The 19717-nt window shown below is 34.1% G+C and overlaps 2 protein-coding genes across 2 annotated transcripts; both read left to right on the top strand.

Moving 5' to 3' along the window:
• Window positions 1–213: 213 nt before the first annotated feature.
• Window positions 214–831, top strand: LOC145096320 (uncharacterized). Its single transcript, XM_079034068.1, has 2 exons — window positions 214–557; window positions 606–831. The coding sequence occupies exons 1-2, from the start codon at window positions 214–216 to the stop codon at window positions 829–831; spliced, it is 570 nt and encodes a 189-aa protein (XP_078890194.1).
• A 9478-nt stretch (window positions 832–10309) lies between these two features.
• On the top strand, window positions 10310–14472 carry LOC145094113 (cell division control protein 2 homolog A-like). Its single transcript, XM_079032394.1, has 9 exons — window positions 10310–10444; window positions 11554–11601; window positions 11678–11862; window positions 12486–12600; window positions 12919–13092; window positions 13180–13343; window positions 13423–13510; window positions 13963–14016; window positions 14188–14472. Exons 2-9 carry the CDS (start codon window positions 11593–11595, stop codon window positions 14290–14292), a joined length of 894 nt encoding a protein of 297 aa, XP_078888520.1. The 5' UTR covers window positions 10310–10444; window positions 11554–11592; the 3' UTR covers window positions 14293–14472.
• Window positions 14473–19717: the final 5245 nt, after the last annotated feature.

Raw genomic sequence — 19717 nt, 5'->3', positions numbered from 1 at the left:
ATTTACGTAAGCCTACACGTAATGACATCTTGCAATTGCAAGCTCATCATGCTAGTGTGCATGGGTTTCCTGGAATGCTAGGAAGCTTAGATTGTCTCCATTGGGCATGGGAAAATTGCCTTACAACATATCATTGGCAATTTACCCGAGGTGATCATGGTCACCCAACGATGATACTTGAAGCAGTTGCATCACAAGATATGTGGATTTGGCATGCTTTTTTTTGGTTCTCCTGGTTCGATTAACGACATCAACGTTCTTAACCGTTCACCAATATTTAACAACATATACGATGGATCCGCACAAGATTCTTCTTTTCAAGTGCGTGGAACGCCATATAAGTATGGTTATTATCTGGTCGATGGAATCTATCCTGAGTATGCTGTGTTTGTTAAGTCGTTTTCAGCTCCACATGGTTCTAGACGAAAGAAATTCAAGAGAGCTCAAGAAAGAGCTAGGAAGGATGTTGAGCGTGCTTTTGGAGCTCTGAAGAAACGGTGGTTCATATTGAAAAAACCAGCAGCTTATTTGGGCGAGGAAAAACTTCAAGAAATCATGTATACATGTATTATATTGCATAACATGATTATTGAAGACGAATGAAGAGCGATATGTGCGTTTGACGAGGAAGAAATCATACCAGAGACACAGCCAATAGAAATTGGTGGCGAAGAGTATATAAACAGAAGAGCAGAGATACGTTGCACTGAAACATTTCACAATCTTCGCAATGACTTGGTGGAACACATTTACGAGGTTCAAAATATTAACCTTAATTTGGATCCACCGGATGACCCCGAAGACGAGTTCTCGGAGAACGACTTTATGTAGTTTCCTTTAGTTATTTTATTTATGTTTTTTAAGTTTCTAGGGTTATTTAAATGTCATGTGTGTGGTTTTTTTTTGGTAACGCAATGTACTGTTTTTTTTATTTTCAAGTAATGAAGAATTATGTTTTTTTTATTAAAATAGAAGGTATATTAAATTAAATTAGTTAAAAAAAAGAAGTTTTATTAAATTAAAATACTTAAAAAAAACAAAAAAATAAAAGAAATGAAAAGTGTGGCAAGAAACCACACTTGAGTGGTAAAAAGTGACATGACGCTGATGTGGCGGGAGAGGGAGTGCGGTTTCGGTGGCACCACTCCCTCCAGCCTTATAAACAACTATCAATGCTCTTGAAGTCTTCTTTCAAATCAGTTTTTTACATATATATTATGCTTAGTCTTTTGATGAATAAGAGGTGGTGTTAGTTTCTGGCTTAATGAAAACTGATCAACACTCTTGAAGTCTTTTCATATTCCGAGGCTTTTTTTTTTTATCACCAAAGTTTGTATACTTTAGTCTAAGTGAGCTTTTTTTAGTCATCGTTTCATAATAGTTTAAGGTTTACTATTAACGAAATTGATCTACCATCAAGAAATTGGGTCAATCGCAACTATTTGTCTTTAATTATTCGTGACTCTAAGCCCTAACAACCATTGACTTTTGCCATCACCATTGACTTGCTCATTAGAGACTTTTTGTGTGTGTGTGTTTTTTGTCAAGAGAATTTGATTTGCATTGTGATTGGCATTAAGGATCATCACGTCCCTATTAAACATCAAATCATAATGACAAAAGGAGAGTATGATTCATTGAAGGAAGTTTTTAACGAGATCGTTTTTCTCACCTTCAGTTATCATGATGCGAGATCACGACTGGAACCTCGAAACATGAAATCAAGACATGTAAACACACTTATGGTGATTATGAGACATTTAGACACACTTAAGGTGATTATGGGCTCAGTTCAATGATTAGTCCATTTCGTCTTCCCAAACATTTATAGTTTCATTTTCCAATGTGTTTCATTTGATTGGATCCAAAACACATATATGACAACTTATGCTTGTTTGATATTGTTTTTCAAAACACCTTATTGTCTTATTAGCTTTTTGAAAGCCAATAAATAAATAATAAAAAAAAAATGTTTGACAATCTCAAAAAAATACTTTCTAAAATACTTTTTCATTCACTTTAAAAAGCCTTAAAAGTGAGATATGAAAAACATGACTTTTTGAAACTCTTTTTAGATTTTTAACCATAATAACTAAAAAAAGGGCTTTTTAACTTGTGGACTTATTGATTTTTGTCATCACAAAGCTAAGCTAAACATTTTTTAAAAAAACTCATTTTTACCACTAATATAAGTCAATAAACATTTTTAAAGCTCACAAAACAATCTCAAACACCCCATTAGAAAACCATTTCATTCCATTTCGATAGTAGATTCCATGAGAATCACTATTTAATGTTCATCACTTCCATAAAGTCCATTGGAATCATATAGTGATAAATGCAGGTTTTACCTGCAAAAAAAAAAATAGACCTTTTTTTTGTGATAAATCTTCAAAGGCCATTTCCATAACAAAAAGAGCTTTATATTGTAATTTTAATCTGCAAAAATAGAAAAAAAAATTCAAAAATTTTCTTTGGATCATATATGCGAAAAATTTAATTTCTTAGATCTAATATGCAAAAAAAATTTAAAAAATATGGTAAAAATCTTTAAAAAACATTTCCACAACAAAATGAGTTTTAAATGATGTAAAAATGGAAAGTTCTCACCAAAAAAAATAATATTAAAATGAAGAAAAATATGTATATACAAGGACTAGTTGTGAGACCCGTGTATTACACGGGTTTATTAAAAATAAAAATTTAATATAAATATGAAATATTTTATAATGTAATACTTTATATAACAAAACGTAATCTTTTGAAAATTTGCAAAAGAAATTAAATCATTTGAAGTATTTATGAAAATCTATTACCAAATTAATAGGATGATTTTATTTCCTTATAAAACTCATTACAATTTTATAGGATTTTATTTTAAGAAAATAGAAATCCCTAAAAAATGACAAGTGGAAAATAAAATTTCTAAAATTCTCACAAAATGACAAGTGTCAAAATGAAGGAGAAGATGACATGTGGCAAAAAAACATTCATTTATTAAAGAGGATTAGTTTGCAGTTCACATCCCAAAATATTCTTTTTTTTTTATTTTTATTTTTTATATAACATTTTTTTAGAACAATACATTTTATAAAAAACAAAAATCAAAACCTCTAGCAAGAAGCTAGAGAAAGTAACAAATTACATCTGAATTGGATTTTACATCCACATCATGTAACTGATCCTAGCCTTAGAATTCTGAGAGGTAAACAAACAAAAAGAAATTTCCACAATAAAGTCAAAAAGTCTATATTTTCTAGGCTTAAAACTACTAAAAAGTAAAACATTACGATACTTCTAAAGCACCCATATAACGACCATAAACACCGACTCAACAATCACTTGGTCCATACAAACAATAGGTATAACATCCATCCACTCCAACATAACACTGATAGAAGAAAAATCCAAAATATCCAAATCTAGCCAATGCATTACCCGTCTCCAGATCTGCACTGCAACCGAACAAAACAAGAACAAATGATTCACACTTTCTTGTGGATTATGACACACCAAGCACAACAAGGAATCTAACTCCACCCTCCTTTCCACCTGTCTAACTTTAACCGGGATACGATCCGAAATAACCCGCAATAGAAAAATATTTATTTTAACTGGAACATATCGGTTCCATCTAGCAGGAAAACTACCCAGAGGCAATCTCATATCATCAACCCATTTCCTTGTTGAATTAACAGTAAAATACCCTAAGGATCTAAATCCCAAGTCCACTTATTAGGAAACACCCCTAAACGAATAGGAGACAAAAACTCCACAAGTTCATCAAATTGAGTTGATTCAACCCCTCCTCTAATCCCCCGCCTCAAGTGGAAAGTCTAACCCACTGAAGACCAAAAATCACTAACCCGAGCATCTTGATTATTAGACAAAGCAAAAAGTCTTCCGAACCACACCATAAGAGGAATATTTGAGCACCAAACATCATTCCAAAACCTAGTATGTACCCCATCTCCAACAACCTTATGCAAAAAGTTAAAAGGGACAATACCACTCTCATGAAGTTGGTTAACAGAGCCGACAAATTTTTGCCAAACCCCTCCTCCATTACCTAATCTTTGCTCATCCAAAAAACCACCACCATCGTCATAACAAAATTTAACAATTTTAACCCAAAGAGCACCCGGGTCATTAATTTATCGATCAACAATCTTTTAACAATTTTTTATATAGCATTGGTAATTTTTCAGTCAATTTATTTAATTTATCGATCAACAACAACAATACCTAGTCCAATACAAATGGGGTAAGAAGGAGGTAGAATGATTGACAAGTTGGCAAACTCTCACCATAGGATATGAGACAACTTATGTGGAAGGCCTCCAACAATAAAAAAATAAATAAAAATGAAAGAAATAAATAATAATATTCTTTGCATATAAAATGTTAGTTGGCAATCATCTTTCACCATCCCGCATATAATTTACCATTGCTATATACAAAATCAGTGGCTATTTTAGATAAGGAGGTAATTCGTACACAACCATCTTTCTTCATACATAACCATTTATGTTTTATAGAGTTGTACAAGATAATATTTTAAAACACAAATTATTTTGTATGAAAAAATTGTTGTGTATGAACCTTTTAGATATTTTATTAATTTATAACTATTATATATATAATTAAAAAAAAGAGAAATTAAATATCCTCCCACTTTTATTCCTAACTATAACCCAGTTACAAAAATATTTAAATATTTATAGTAAAAGCTCATAATTATTAAATAATTATTTTCAACAAATTATCAATTAAAAGATTCAGTGTTTGCTGATTTACATTATCGTAGAAATAAAAGTTTTTTATTTAACGGGATAAAAAATGTAATGGAAATCAAAATATCCGCATTTACATGATATATTACACAGAAAATAGAACCATGATTTAAAAAAGGAAGATAAACATATATTTATGTCGTAAATATGCTTAATATTTGAAATTTGATATTATATGTGAACTAATTATATGCATAATATGCAGGGATTATATAAATCATAAAACAAATTGTAAAATATAACTCGAGGTAGATATGGTATGAACGGAAGATATAATGGTAATTCAATAAAATTAAAAGGTTTAATATTAAAGAATTGCATTAAATATAAACTTTTAGAAGATCTCTAATATATTAACACTTGAAAGACATTAAATTCGGAACTTTAGGAGAATGACAATTGACATGTATAGAAGCAAAACTATTCTTTTAGGCTAAAGGGTGTCATGTTTTTTTACCAATGGTAAAAGGGCGTCATGTAGACTTTTACAATTTTCACACATTTTACCAATGAAGTGTGGTGACGTGCCTATGAGGGTTTTATTTATTTATTTATTTATTTTTTTATTTTTAATTTCATTTAAAAAAAAGATTAATTTTTTTTAAAACCATACTAAAATTTAAAATAACATAAACTTAAAAATTACAATTTAAAAATCCTAAAAATTAAAAAAAACATGAAAATTAAAAAAACATTGAAAACCTAAAAATTAAAAATAAAACATGACGTTAAAATTTGAAAACCTAGAAAAAAATACAAAGCATCGAATTTTTATTTGCGTTTCAGATTATATTTTTCCCGAATCAGTGCTTTTATAATTCTTGTCGCTTCTTGATCTTCGGGGTCGAGGTGCCCCACGTCTTGCATTAACAATGTATACTCGGTGAGTCGGACGGTTTCAGCCATATGCCTCTCCAAAGTTGAATTAAATGGTGCCATTTGTGTCATCATTTCTTCTGATCTGGCTGACCGCTCGGTTCTGACTGAAGAATTTAAAGAAGTCGCTTTCCTTTTTCCTTTTGCTCGAGCTTTTGTTTTGTCCCTTCCCATTGGACGAGGAGGCGGGCGTATTTCTTCAACGTCATCATTATCATCCTTAAGATTAATGCCTACGTGACCATCTAATGAGACTTGTTGCGAGCTCGAATATGAAGATGTATGACTTCTTTTTGGCGGATTTGCAATTTCTTCATGTGTTGCAAGTTCCCTCCACCTGTAACACTCCAAATCAGGTACACCTTTGAAACCCTTAAAATTGAGTTCATTGGCAAAAATGGTCCCTCTCGTATGCTGGGCGTACCTAAGGGTAGACTTAGCATATTATGGGAGAAGGATCGCGAAGGAGCCTTGCGTATGCCTCTCCAAAGTTGAATACAATTGTGCCATTTGTGTCATCATTTCTTCCGATCTAACTGTCCGCTCGGTTCCGACTGAAGAACCTGAAGAAGTCGCTTTTCCTTTTCCTTTTGCTCGAGCTTTTGTTTTGTCCCTTCCCATTGGACGAGGAGGCGGGTGTATTTCTTCAATGTTGTCCTTATCATCCTTAAGATTAATGTCTACGTGACCATCTGATGAGACTTGTTGTGAGCTCGAATATGAAGATGTCTGACTTCTTTTTGGCGGATTTGCAATTTCTTCATGTGTCGCAAGTTCCCTCCACCTGTAACACTCCAAATCAGGTACACCTTTGAAACCCTTAAAAATGAATTAATTGACAAAAATGGTCCCTCTTGTACGCTGGGCGTACCTAAGGGTACGCTTAGCGTACTATGGGAGAAGGATCGCGAAGGAGCCTTGCGTACGCGGGGCGTACGTAAGGGTACATCGGGCGTACGCAACAAAGGGCCAAAACCCTAAATCTCGGACTTGAACCCTATTTAAACACCTTTTAGCCTCTTGGACCAAACCCTGTCAGTCTCTTTAGCCTCATTTCGTCCACCTACAACTGAGATATTGTGTGAGAGGTTGTTAAGCTCAAGGAGTGGATTTTTATGGCCATTTTAGAGTTCATTCAAGAAAGATAAGTTGTCAAGGAAGCTTGGAGTGTCATTTGGCTTCAAGAATATGCATATAGTCGACCTTGAGGAGCTTCTGGAGGTATAAAGCTTGGACATTTCCATCTTAATCACTAGATCTAGCTAGGGTTTTCTAGTTTTGTCCCTTTGGTTGATTTTGGACCTCCTCTTGTGAGTTAAGCAACTCCAGAGGATGGAAATGACAAATCTGAGGTCCCTTGGTCCTTTTGCATCATAAAAATGGAGTCTTGGTGGGTGTTTTGACCTCAGGCATGGGTTAAGAACCTTAGAAAGGTATTAATGGGGGTGTTGGGAGCATATGATCAGGCATGTAAAGGCATAAAGTTGCCAACTTTATGCCCTAGGCCGTCTTAATAAGCATAGCTCTGACTTTTGGACGTAAAAGAATCGAGTATTAAGCACTTAATGGAAAAAGTGCTTAATCTGTTAGTGCGCTGGGCGTAACCCAGTGTACGCTGCGCGTAAGTCCCAGAGCCCCAATACGTTGTGCGTACGCATCATAGATGGGCTTGGATCTGTTTTGGGCCTTTAAACTGTTGGGCCTCATTTGGTTATTGGACTTGGTTGTATTCTGAGAAAAGTGGGTGATTTTATATGTATTGGGCCATTGGTGTTATGGTAGGGTCTTATTGGGCCAAGAGGCCCATTAATGATTTTGGACATGGACTTTGGGCCCATTAACAAAGAAAGGATAACTGGGCCTTTGTGGAAGGACTTGGGGTTGGGTTCCCTTTTGATTAAGTAAAGTCCTAACATTGATTAATATTATAATTCAACACGGAAGGTTACAGACTGTTATGAGAGCAGCTTTCGCATTCAGTAGACAGAGGTGAGTCTTCTCACCATACCCATGGGTCTAAGGTACCAAGGTCGGCTCATTATGTGATTATGGTATATGTGTTAGTCATTTATGTGATTTGATATGCTATGTGATTGTGTGTTATTGCATGGAAGACCCCGAGGGGGGGGAGCCTGTGGCATTGGATGTAAGACCATGTGGGGGTAGCCTATGGCATTCCTAGGTAAAGACCTTGTGGGGTAGCCCATGACATTGGATGTAAGATCATGTGGGGTAGCCCATGACATTCCTAGGTAAAGACCATGTGGGGTAGCCCATGACACGAAGGTGTAAGACCCTGGGGGGAGCCCATGGCATCCTTACAGGTTTATGTATGCATGGCTTATGTGTTATATGTAGCTTTTATAGCTAACCGGATATGTGATATGTGTATTGTGTGTGGTATGCTATGGGAAACTCACTAAGCATTTAGTTTACAGGTTGTGGATTTGTTTCAGGTACTTCAGATCCCAAGTGCAAAGGCAAGGCGTGATGGCGCGACGTGCACTCTCTCCCAGGCGTTTTTATGGACACTTTGATGTATGGAATAAAAGTTGTATTTGACATATGTTTTGGAAACAATTATGATTAGATTTCTTAAATCATGGAAATGTATTTGACTATTCAAAAATGAAAAAAAATTCTTTGAAAAATTGGGTCGTTACACCACCTAATGCTTCTTTTGACAACTTCCCACACATGAATAAACTTAGAAGACTTTTGCATATGATCTTGGAATGTATCGTGTGTTTTTTTCAACAAACTCGCTTCACTTTCTCCGCTAGCCCATTGCTTCTCAAAGTTTGTGTAAATTCCATTCCAATGTGTGACGAATTTGTTCAAAAGATTCCATTTGGAGTTATATTGGTTGGAGGTTCGATAATCTGGACTTCGACCCATTCCCCTACACAAGTGCTCCGTGATACGTAACCAAAACTGATCACAATTTTGACCCTTTCCCGTGCCACCATCTTCAGATATGTCAACCCATGCCTTTGCTAACTCAACTTCTTCTTTTTATGTCCATCTTCTTGGACCAACCTTCCCTTTCTTTTGTTGTTGATGCTGTTCTTCGTGTTCTTCATGTTCGGTTGAAGGTGTGAGTGACGGTTGGGATGAAAATTGAGTTTGAGATTGGAAATGGAATTGTTGGGGGCATTTGGGATTATGAATAATAGCTAGGAACACCATTCATTTGTGGCCGGTAAGGTGGTGGTGATGACGGATCGTAGACGAAAAGTGCGTAGGCATTGTTAACATTTTGGTTTGGAAGAGTTTGGATTGTTGGAAGAAAACATTTTCACAAAAATAAATTGTTGTTGAGAGTGTATAGTGTGGTGATTTTTTGAAAATATGATTTGTATATATAGTAGATTAAAAAAGAAAAAAAAATGAAATATGCCAAAACTAGCCGTTGTCGACCGTTTGACAACGTTCCATTCTTAAAATCGCCACAAAAATCATTCATTTGCTATCGGTAAAGGACCACCGACGGTGCTTCACCGACGATGAAATCCCCTTCACGGTGTGGTGTGATGGGTTTTGAGCACTATAACATCCCTATGATGCACATACAACCCTAACTACTTTGGATCTAAGTTTTCTCAAGTTATACATGTAATTTTCATTTTCCCAAAGCATGAAGCTTAACTAGCATACAACTTTGATAATTGAAACATAAAAACAAGTAAGATTATTACCTCTTTGTTGTAGCTTGTAGAACTTGGCCTTACAAGAGCTTAACGCCTCAAATGTGATGCCTCAAATAAGTCACAAATACCAAGAACAAAGGAGGACAATGAGAGAGGGTTTGGAGGCACCAAAATCGGATAGTTTCTTCTTAGAATACACTTGTATCCGATTTTAGGGCTTAGGGGTTACTTATTTAGTGTAGAATTTCAAGGGTCACTTGTAAACCTTAATTTATTCACTTATGCTTTTAATCCAATAACTCATTAGGACTAACACTTCATGGACTCTAACATAAGCTTAGTCCATTACTAATCAATCATGGATCATTAGCCAAAACTGATTTACATAATTAGTCTCCGTTAATTTAATTAATCTATTTTGATCACTAAATTAATTATTGATCAATACCAGTTAAATAATATGATTTCTCAATTAATATATTATACTTATAATATATTAATAAATAAAAAATAACCTCTTTCTCAAATATCCATCCTGTTAAATTGCTCTGGTGAAGACAACCTAAATAGACCATGCTACTATCGGGTCAAATACATACTAATTATAGTTATGAGCTTAGACACTTAATCCAACATGGTGTTCACCGGCGGTGAAAGAACATCACGTCGGACACCGCCGGTGTCCCCTCTACGATACCGTTCAACCTTATTAGTTATGAGATATGAGATGTTATCTTTCTACCCATTGAAATGAAGACGAACGTCTTAAAATATAATTAAATTTTATCAAAATATAGTATTCTCCACCATTTGATAGGATTAGAAAGATAAATAGAAAAAAAATAATTTTTCTTATTTCTCTAAATAAATTACCTTATTTTTTTTTCTCTCGTACGAAAATGAACGCTCGGATCACGCATTTCTTTAGGTGTCTTTGACCTGGTTTGGACCATGAGCACCTTTCTAGGCTCCTTGATGACCAATAGGCAATAGGTATTCATCTCAAATTGACTTACTTTTCCATTTTACCATTTTGCCCTTCTTCTTAGATTAATAATCATATCACACCTCTATAAATGTAACTTCTCTTCCCTCCCTGCAAAAAGCTTTCGTTCTTCCCCACAGGTCAGTATGCTACACCGATTCTCACTTTAGTTTCTGCAAATTAGGGTTTCCATGTTTTACTTCAATCTAAGTTCATCATCATTCTGTTTCTAGATAATTTTTTAGCTAAAACATTAGGTACAGAACTTGCATTGACCGAATTCACATCTCGTTTCATCTTACGTTCAAAATGCTAGCAAAAGTGTTAGTTTATAACGCGTTTCACTTGATTATAGAGTAGTTTTAGTTATGTTGATTTTACGTGTTCTATTTCTGTAACTTCGAGATCGTTTAATTGAGAGATTTTTTACTGGTACTGTTGATTGAAGCAAGTGATTGAGGAAGATGTTTGTACGAGTACTTTATTTCTACAAGGATCGCTTCATTTTTTGAATGCTGTGCTAATGAATATAGAGAACTGCTTTTAGAACTGCAATTGACGTGTGATACACTTAGATTTCATTGCTGAAGAGCTTTATGCTGTAATTGATGAGGTTTTTGAAACTTTTATGATGCTGGATTTTCGAGATTGTAGTATAGTATGTAGGTGCTCGGGATTTGCTTCTTCAATAACATGCATGATCATGAATTGCAATCTAGTTTTAACTGATTCTTCTAATAGAGACCACATTACGTTTTACTTTGCTTCAATAATCCTAGCAGCAAAAGCTGTAGGTACGATGTACATATGCAAATTGTTGTCTATGATGCTTGACTTCGGTTTAACTTGATTGTCATATATGTAAGTGATTAGATTCTAGGTAGTTTCCTACACTCACATAATTCCACCAATTTAATTGATAATTTTAGTTAAAAGAGTCCTTAATTTTACAGATTTATCATGTTTGTTATGTAAGGGTTTTTTTTGACACTAATTCAACAAATTGGAATCAGAATTCAGCAGAGCAAGTCCAATTTATGAACTCAACAAGTTTAGTTAGTTCCAATTCCAATCCCCAAAACAACACCAAATGTTAGAAAGAGTTATTAAAATTAAATTGCTCTGGGGTCTAAGGTGTTTATCCCTTGATTAATTAGGGCACTCTGACATAGTTATATCATATTCCTTGCGTCTATGTATGATTTCAGCTCTGAATTTAGTCTTCTTTGCGTGTGTTGCACTGATGCAGACCATTTCATGAACAAGGAGTTCGTTTCCAGTTGACATAATGGAGCAGGTATGAGTAAAATACATTTCAGGATCTTTAAAGTAAAATTTTCTTCTACTAAATTTGTTATTTTCTACACCTGCAGTATGAAAAAATTGAAAAGATTGGTGAAGGAACATATGGTGTGGTCTACAAGGCTCTTGACAAAATGACCAATAAAACTATTGCTTTGAAAAAGATTCCTTTGGAGAAACCAGATGAGGGAGTGCCTAGCACAGCTATAAGAGAAATCTCCCTGTTGAAAGAGATGAATCATGAAAATATTGTCAGGTAAATTTCAATTTTACAACACTCTTTATGAATTTAATTATAGTTTACCTGATTATATAGATTGAGGACCAATGTTTCTGTTAGTTTTACTTAATTACATATGGTTAAATGCAAGAAATAACAACATACTTTCATTTATTTGTGTAATTTAGCATGGCACTTTTGTTTCTTTTAATTACAACATTGTACTGTTAATTATTTCTTATTAAGATATTGTAGTTTAAAAAATCCACCCGATTATAGCATTGTAACCCATCTTTTTTGTTATTAGGGCATTATGTTTGGATGCTATATTATGTAGAAATAAAAATAAAATGCTATTATAAACAAATCAATTGAAGCACATTGCCATTTTTTTGTCTTTAACACTAATATCTTAAAGAGTGTGGAGGCTTATGATCAAGGTAATTTGGAGTTGTTTGTTATCTATCTGTGTCTTTCGTACATTATTTACCTCTTACTTTTTGTTCCTTTCTTCATCTGTTCTCATTTTGAATATTTTACTTGTTTATATTGAGGACTAAGCAATCTTTTGGAGATGCTATACAAGTATACATCATGCATTGTTTTGGTATATGTGCTTCAATTAGATTATATATTGAATGATAACTGTTTGGTGACAGGTTATATGATGTGGTGCATACTGAGAAAAGCTTGTATATGGTTTTTGAGTATCTAGACTTAGACTTGATGAAACACATGGAATCTTGTCCTGAGTTCTCAAAGGATCTTGTAAAAGTGAGTAAATATCTTTTTGTGATTCCATTCCATCATACCAAAGAGACCCAAGTCTGTTTGGTACTTTGGTTGGATGGAATGGAATGGAATGAGTCATTACATTCCATGATCATGTTTGGTTGGCTTGTAGGAATGGAATGAAAATTAACTAAATGAAAGGAATCATCATCATGGTCTGTTCCATGTCAGATTGCAAAACAAACACATAGGAATGAAACATTCCATTCCAACCGCTATGATTCCATCAGACTACATTAGATATTTAAAGCCTCATATTCTTGCATTTGATAACTTTTTGTTATCTTTTTATACTTTCAGATGTTCGTTTATCAAATACTAAGTGGCCTTGCATATTGTCATTCTCGTCGAATTCTCCATAGAGACTTAAAGCCTCAGAACCTGTTGATAGATCTCACTAAAAATGTTGTCAAGCTTGCAGACTTTGGATTGGCAAGGGCCTTTGCTGTTCCTGTCACCACATTGACACATGAGGTAACTTAAATTGTCTCAATAATTTATACTATTAACTCGTTTTATTTTGCATCAACTAAAAAAAAAATATATTTTTTTTCTTTTTAGGTGGTGACATTGTGGTATAGGGCACCAGAACTTCTTCTTGGATGTGAGCAGTATTCTACTCCTCTTGATGTTTGGGCTGTTGGTTGTATATTTGCTGAGATGGTGACTCGACTTCCTCTCTTTCGTGGAGACTCTGAGATTGACCAGTTGTTCAAGATTTTCAAGTAATAAATTCCTAATATTTATTAATTTTTCCATTAACATATAATATATAGTAATATTTTTTTTTCTTCATATATATAGAATAATGGGAACTCCAACAGAATTTACATGGCCTGGAGTCGCTTCTCTGCCTGACTTTAAGTCCACTTTTCCAAAGTGGCAACCAAAGGTAATTACTTTTTACTGTTTGTTTCTCTTACAAATGACAATACGAGTTGTACTGTGTTTGGACCGCTAACGGACAAAAATTGTAATTTTTTGTCCCACCAAAAAAGATGGAACAAGGTGGGACCGAGCCTCGCTCTCGATCTTTCGTCAGTGCAAAAGACGTGAATGCCCTCCTGATCCTCCTCATAAAAAATAGCCTTACAAAGCTTGTGCAGTCTGATCTAATCCTGTCCTGTATAACAAACGCACTGCGTTACCTACGATGGGACACGACTATATACGACCACACGAATTCTAGGCCTATTTTTTATGATGAAGATGAGGGAGACATTTACGTCTTTTTTCTAGACTAGAGGTCGAGAGTAAGTCCTTGGTTCCATCTTTTGGATAAGAACAAAAAATTACAATTGACATCAGCCGCAAAAGAACTGACCGAGCATTGATTACTTTCAGGACCTTGCAACCATAGTTCCGAATCTTGATAAATCAGGCCTGGATCTCCTGCGTGTAAGTTCACACTAGTTACTATGTTCGTCAGTCAATGAATTCTCATTTGGTTTAACTAGGGCTAGGGTTAGGTTAGGTACACAATATTTTCATTTTTATTTATTCTCTATTTTGTATTGTTTTTTTTTTCCATATAATTAAAAGCTCTATTTTATTGGCATTTTGTTTCAGAAAATGCTGTACATGGACCCCAACAGAAGAATTTCAGCAAAGGCTGCACTGGAGCATGAGTACTTCAAAGATATAAAGTCCGTACAGGAAACACCGACCCCTTGAACCTTCCTTCATATGCATCGATGGTTTCTAGCTAATAACAATGTTTGCCTTACAAAAGTTACTATTACTCTAATCATGCATATATTTTTCTTTTTGAATATAACGATTTAGCATATTGTAAACAGCTGACTAATACTTGGAGCAAGTTTAAACCCTTCCACGCATTTCCTTTTAACCTAACTCTCGTTCCATCCATAAAAACTACTGTAGGAGCTTTGATAGCTTCTCAGAGTCAAGTTCAGTTGATTACTTTTAGAGAATTTTTCTTTACTATAAATAGTAGCTTCCATTAGCTTGTTAAGCAACACTTATTCACGTTTGTTTCTTTTGCCATTCTACTGACGAATAATATCCTCTTTTGCTTGATATCCTGTCTTCTTCATTTACCATAAATTGTTGCAAGGTATCAAACCGAGGTTTGATTTTACTACCAAACAAAGATGAACGATTGAGGTGCCCTTTTCTTGTGCCACAGTAGACAAGCTAACCGGTGAAAGGCTATATACTAAGAAGAATACCCCTCGGCTTAGGGGTGTCGATCGGGTAAATTTTTCAGGTTTCGGGTAGAACAGGTTGGATAGAACGAGTATTTCCTTAAGAAAATAATACCTGATACCCGACCTATATTGTAATTCGGGTTTTCAGGTTTCGGGTATTCGGGTTTGAGGTCGGGTCGGGTAATTATCAGGTATACCCGGAAATTTCTTAAGTGTCACTTCTTGATAATTTTTTTACATGTTGGTTGGTTTAATAAAGAATTGGGTAGGAAAATACTCCATACAATTAACAAGTACATATATAATAATAATAATACAAGTCATTATAACATGTTATGTAATTTTTTAATTCCATTCCAAATTTTGATAAAAAAAGAAAAGAAAAAGCCATAAATATGATTAGCATGGAATAATAGGTCTAAACACAACAAAAAAAGTCTAAATAATTAAAGTCTAAACACAACAAAAAAAAGTCTAAACACAACCCAACGAAATAATAAAAGTTTAATCATAACAAAAGAATAAAATTAATAAGTCATAACCCAACTCAAAACATAAAAGTCTAAACATAACAAAAAAAAGTCTTGCATCTTCATGTTGCCATATTCATTTCCATATCCAATTCGAACTCTAATTAGACGTATCAACTTCTCCCAATCCTATACAAATAGTCTAAGCATTAAAATGACAAAACATAACATGCCAAAATATTAAAAAATATTTAAGATAAACAGCTATCTTTATCAATTTCTTGTAGGTTTTCTCAATCTTGTTGAAAATCGATGTTGTCACTTATACCATCCTGAAGCCAATCTTAGGAGTCAAAGAACTCCAATACGGATCCAAAACTCTCCCGCTAGTGCTAAAAACAGATTCTGAAGCCACAATTGAGACGTGAATGGCAAACAAATCTTTAGCCATCAAGGATAGAATCGGAAATCTTAGACTATTCACTTTCCACCACTCTAAAATGTTAAACATTGACGAATCTTCTTCAAAACTTTCTTTCAAATACTTTTCTGACTCGCCAATTGATTCAACTATGTTTGTTTTCATCTTTTCTCTTATTTTATTTCTCAATGGTGGTTTTGGTGTCGTAGCATCCGGATTTTGGCGTTTCCCTAAACTCGACGATGAATTACTAGACCCGGCAGTACTTGGAGAATGAATTCTAATGTAATCATTATATAACTCATACATAGAATCCATAATATATTTCTTTTTTCTCCTCCATCTTTTCTTTTCCATAACGATCCTCAAGTAGTATAACCAAATACTTTACTTCGTTCATCGGGTCAAAAATCAAAGCAAAGTAGAGCAATAAATTCATTTATTCTACGTCGCCAAAATACTTATCAAACTTTACTCTCATTGCCAATGCAATATCACAAAGGCTAGCATCGGAAATAACATCATCCAAAAGTGTACGAATGGAATAAATACCTTCAATGCACACGTGTTTGATGTCACGTATAGTGTCCCGGAAATCCTTTCAGTAACATCACAAAATGGTTTTAAAAAATGACACAAATGCCTAACATGTTGCCAATTGCTCGGTGAAGGAATCGATAAACCCGCGTTTTCAATGTCGGAACGAAACTAATATTCCTCTAGATCGTATCTCTCAAAAGTTTTTTCATAAGCTTGAGCAATATTCAACATACGATAAGTAGAGTTCCATCTTTTTGGAACATCTCTTACCAAGTGTTTCGTTGTACCCGAATTAACAAGCTTAGCAAACTTGGTGAATTTGTCAATTCTTGAAGGTGATTGCCTAATCCACTTTACCACCCATCTAATTATCTCAACCGGCTTATCAACCTTTTTAATACCATCTTGCTCCACCAAGTTTAAAATGTGGGCAACACATCTCATGTGTGTCCATTTCCCATTTAAGAGACACTCGTTGACATCTTGAAAGATTTTTTTTTAAAACTCAATTGCCACACCATTAACACTTGCGTTGTTAACGGAAATTATGAAAATTTTTTTTATTCCCCAATTTATTAAACATTTCTCAACCACTAATCCAATATCAACCCCACGATGACTCTCTTGAGGACAAAAACTCAACACTTGTTGTTGTTGTTGTTTTTTTTTGGGAGGTGAGACACATATAACTTGATTGCTGTGTAGAAGTCCAAGTATTGGTGGTCAAACAAATCCTACCAATGTTTTTTTTAATAAAACTTCGAAGTTTTTCTTTTTCTTCTTGAAACAATTGGTAGGTATCTGTTGTACTTGTACTTCTACATGGAATTTTAAACATTGGTTGAGTAACACTATTGTAATATTTAAAGATCGCACCTTCCACAAAACTAAATGGAAGTTCATCAACTACTAACATGTGTGCCAAAGCCTTCCTACTCTCTTTTTGATCAAATTTCCAAGATGTTAATTTGTTTTCATCACCAAAAGCTATTTGTGTTTGACCGACATTTACTTTAGCTAAGTAAGGCACACATTTGTTTAAACGAGTTCAAAGATTTTTGATACCATACCATTTCCCTCCACACTTGTATCGCCCAGAACCACAATGCGTACATTTCGATCTTTCAACACCCTCTTTGTCCATAAATCTTTCGAATTCATCCCAAGCTTTGGATCTTGGTTTGTACTTTTTTGGTTGTGTCTCATTTACTACCGAAACTGAATCACTGGTTGGGCTTTCAAGGTTAATCATCTCATCTTCAATATACTCATTCGTTTCAGACATCTAAAAGTATATACAAAAAAGTTAAGAAAATATAAACAAAAACAGTTAACAAAAAGAAAACAACAAAAAAAGTTATAAAAAAACAAACATGTAATATGTCAATTTCTAAATCTCTTCATGGACAAGAAAGTAACAAATAACACTTCTGTCATTGTCAATATCTAAATTCTAAATCATTTGACAGCTTTATACAACAAACATCTATACAAAGGAATTCAATTCCATTCCATTTTTTGTAAACTTAATTCCAGAACATATACATCAAACATTTGACAACTTTATACATCAAACACTTATACATCAAACATTTGACAACTTTATACATCAAACATCTATTTTTTTGATTTTTTTGCAGCAAGTCAACTTATATTTTTGTTTTTTCTAAACAGATTCAACAAGCTAGACAACAAAGAAATCAAAACCAACATAATTTTCTGTAGAGTTATGCCTACGCTAAACAAAGTGTGAATCAAAACCAACATATTTTAACCTGTGATTAACAAAAACACAACAAAGAAATCAAAGAGGATGCATAATTTTTAACTTGTGATTGTGATTGCATACTCAAACAAAATTGAAAAAGGCAGGAGACTTGGGATTTTGATCGATCAAGGAGACTGGTATAACGATTAATGAAGATGGAGGTTGAGAATTGCGTGTTTGAGGATCGGAATAAGAAACTGGAGTCTATGAGGGTTTAACGATTGTGTCGTCTGTTTAGCTTTGCGTCTTTGAGGTTTAGCTTTGCGTCATATGCATCGATCATAAGAAGATATTGAAAGTTTTTTTTAAGCGTGCCTACTACCACCCGAGTCATGTATATAATATACATATTAGTATTATTTAAAAAACGAATTTGGGTATTCGGGTATACCCGAAAATAAATATTCATACCTTAAACCCGACCTATACTATTATCAGGTTAACCTATTACCCGGATGTTCATACCCGTTACCCGCTCTACCCGAATTCGGAACGGGTCGGGTGCGTAGAATGAGTTTCGGTTTTTTTCGACAGGCCTAGGCTATAGTACCTTGAAAATGAACTTGTTGCTACTACCTAATGAAAATATTCAATAGGAGATTTTTTTTTGAAAGTCAAGAGTTTGTGCTCCGAAATTTCAGAATTAGACCCTAAAGATTGGGTGAGTGAAAATCATCTTCGACGTTATCTTGTTCATGGTCTATGGTCTACGGAAGGAGTTTCACCCCTATTGTGAATCACCCATGGCCAAGGTAATTTGGATTAACGCTTTAAACATAATTTTCAATTACCATGAAAAAGTTCAAAGTTTAAAAGCGGAGATAATAGTCCCAATTGCTACTCTAAAAGCTGTAGTTTTAGAATCGTCGAGGTTGTAACAATTCAAATATCATAACAGAGTTCACCAAATCCACAAAATCTATGGTCTTTTAAATGTCCAAACTAACCTCTAACCCAAGCTAAGGTATTTAATCTGAGTACACATCAAAATACTTGAGTTTGACATACGAAGGTAGCAACCTGTCTGTCTAGGGTGGCAGTGATGACCCAAATCAACTCAAAGGGTGTTTAGATAACCCAAATTTCCAAACATTCACTTTCAAATGCTCCAAAATTAATAGAAAGAACAATATTCTCTCTAGGGTTCTATTGACCAAAATCTGTAATATCCTATTTTTATGGCTAGAAAATTTCACTTTAATTAAGTAAATAAAGATAACCAAAACTTTAATAAATAAATAAATAATAAAATTGAAATCATATCATTAGTAAATATATAAATTAGAGAAGTTAAAAGTCAAAATTAACATATCTAATAAATCAGGCTGAAATTTGATAAAGTGGAAAAATTATAGTTTAACCAAGAGTTGACTCACTTAAGTGGAACTTGGGACTAGTAATGTCATAAAATGGTGGAGAAGGACAAAATGTATAAATAACAAAAGTCTAGTTGCAAGAAAAATTATGGCCAAATTGCAAAAACTAGAAGCTTGGTGGCTAATTTAGAATAAGAGAGACTTGTATTAAGACCTCAAGTCTCCATCCTCCTTCCTATTTCTTCTTCATCACGTATTTGGGAGCTAAAGGAGAGAATAATGGCGGTTTTGAAGGAATTCATCCATTAAGCTTGGATTCAAGGAGTTTTGGGTCAAATCAAAATTAGACTGGAAGTTTTCTAGTGATTTCAAGGTAATTCTCTCCCCTAAAACTGCTTAGATTTGAATTAGTG

Source organism: Lactuca serriola, chromosome 3 (assembly GCF_051521515.1).
Source record: "Lactuca serriola cultivar US96UC23 chromosome 3, Lser_US96UC23_V15, whole genome shotgun sequence".
In the NCBI taxonomy this organism is placed as follows: Eukaryota; Viridiplantae; Streptophyta; class Magnoliopsida; order Asterales; family Asteraceae; genus Lactuca; species Lactuca serriola.
The sequence above is the reverse complement of the archived record's forward strand: the minus strand, read 5'-3'. Positions and strand labels throughout refer to the sequence as shown.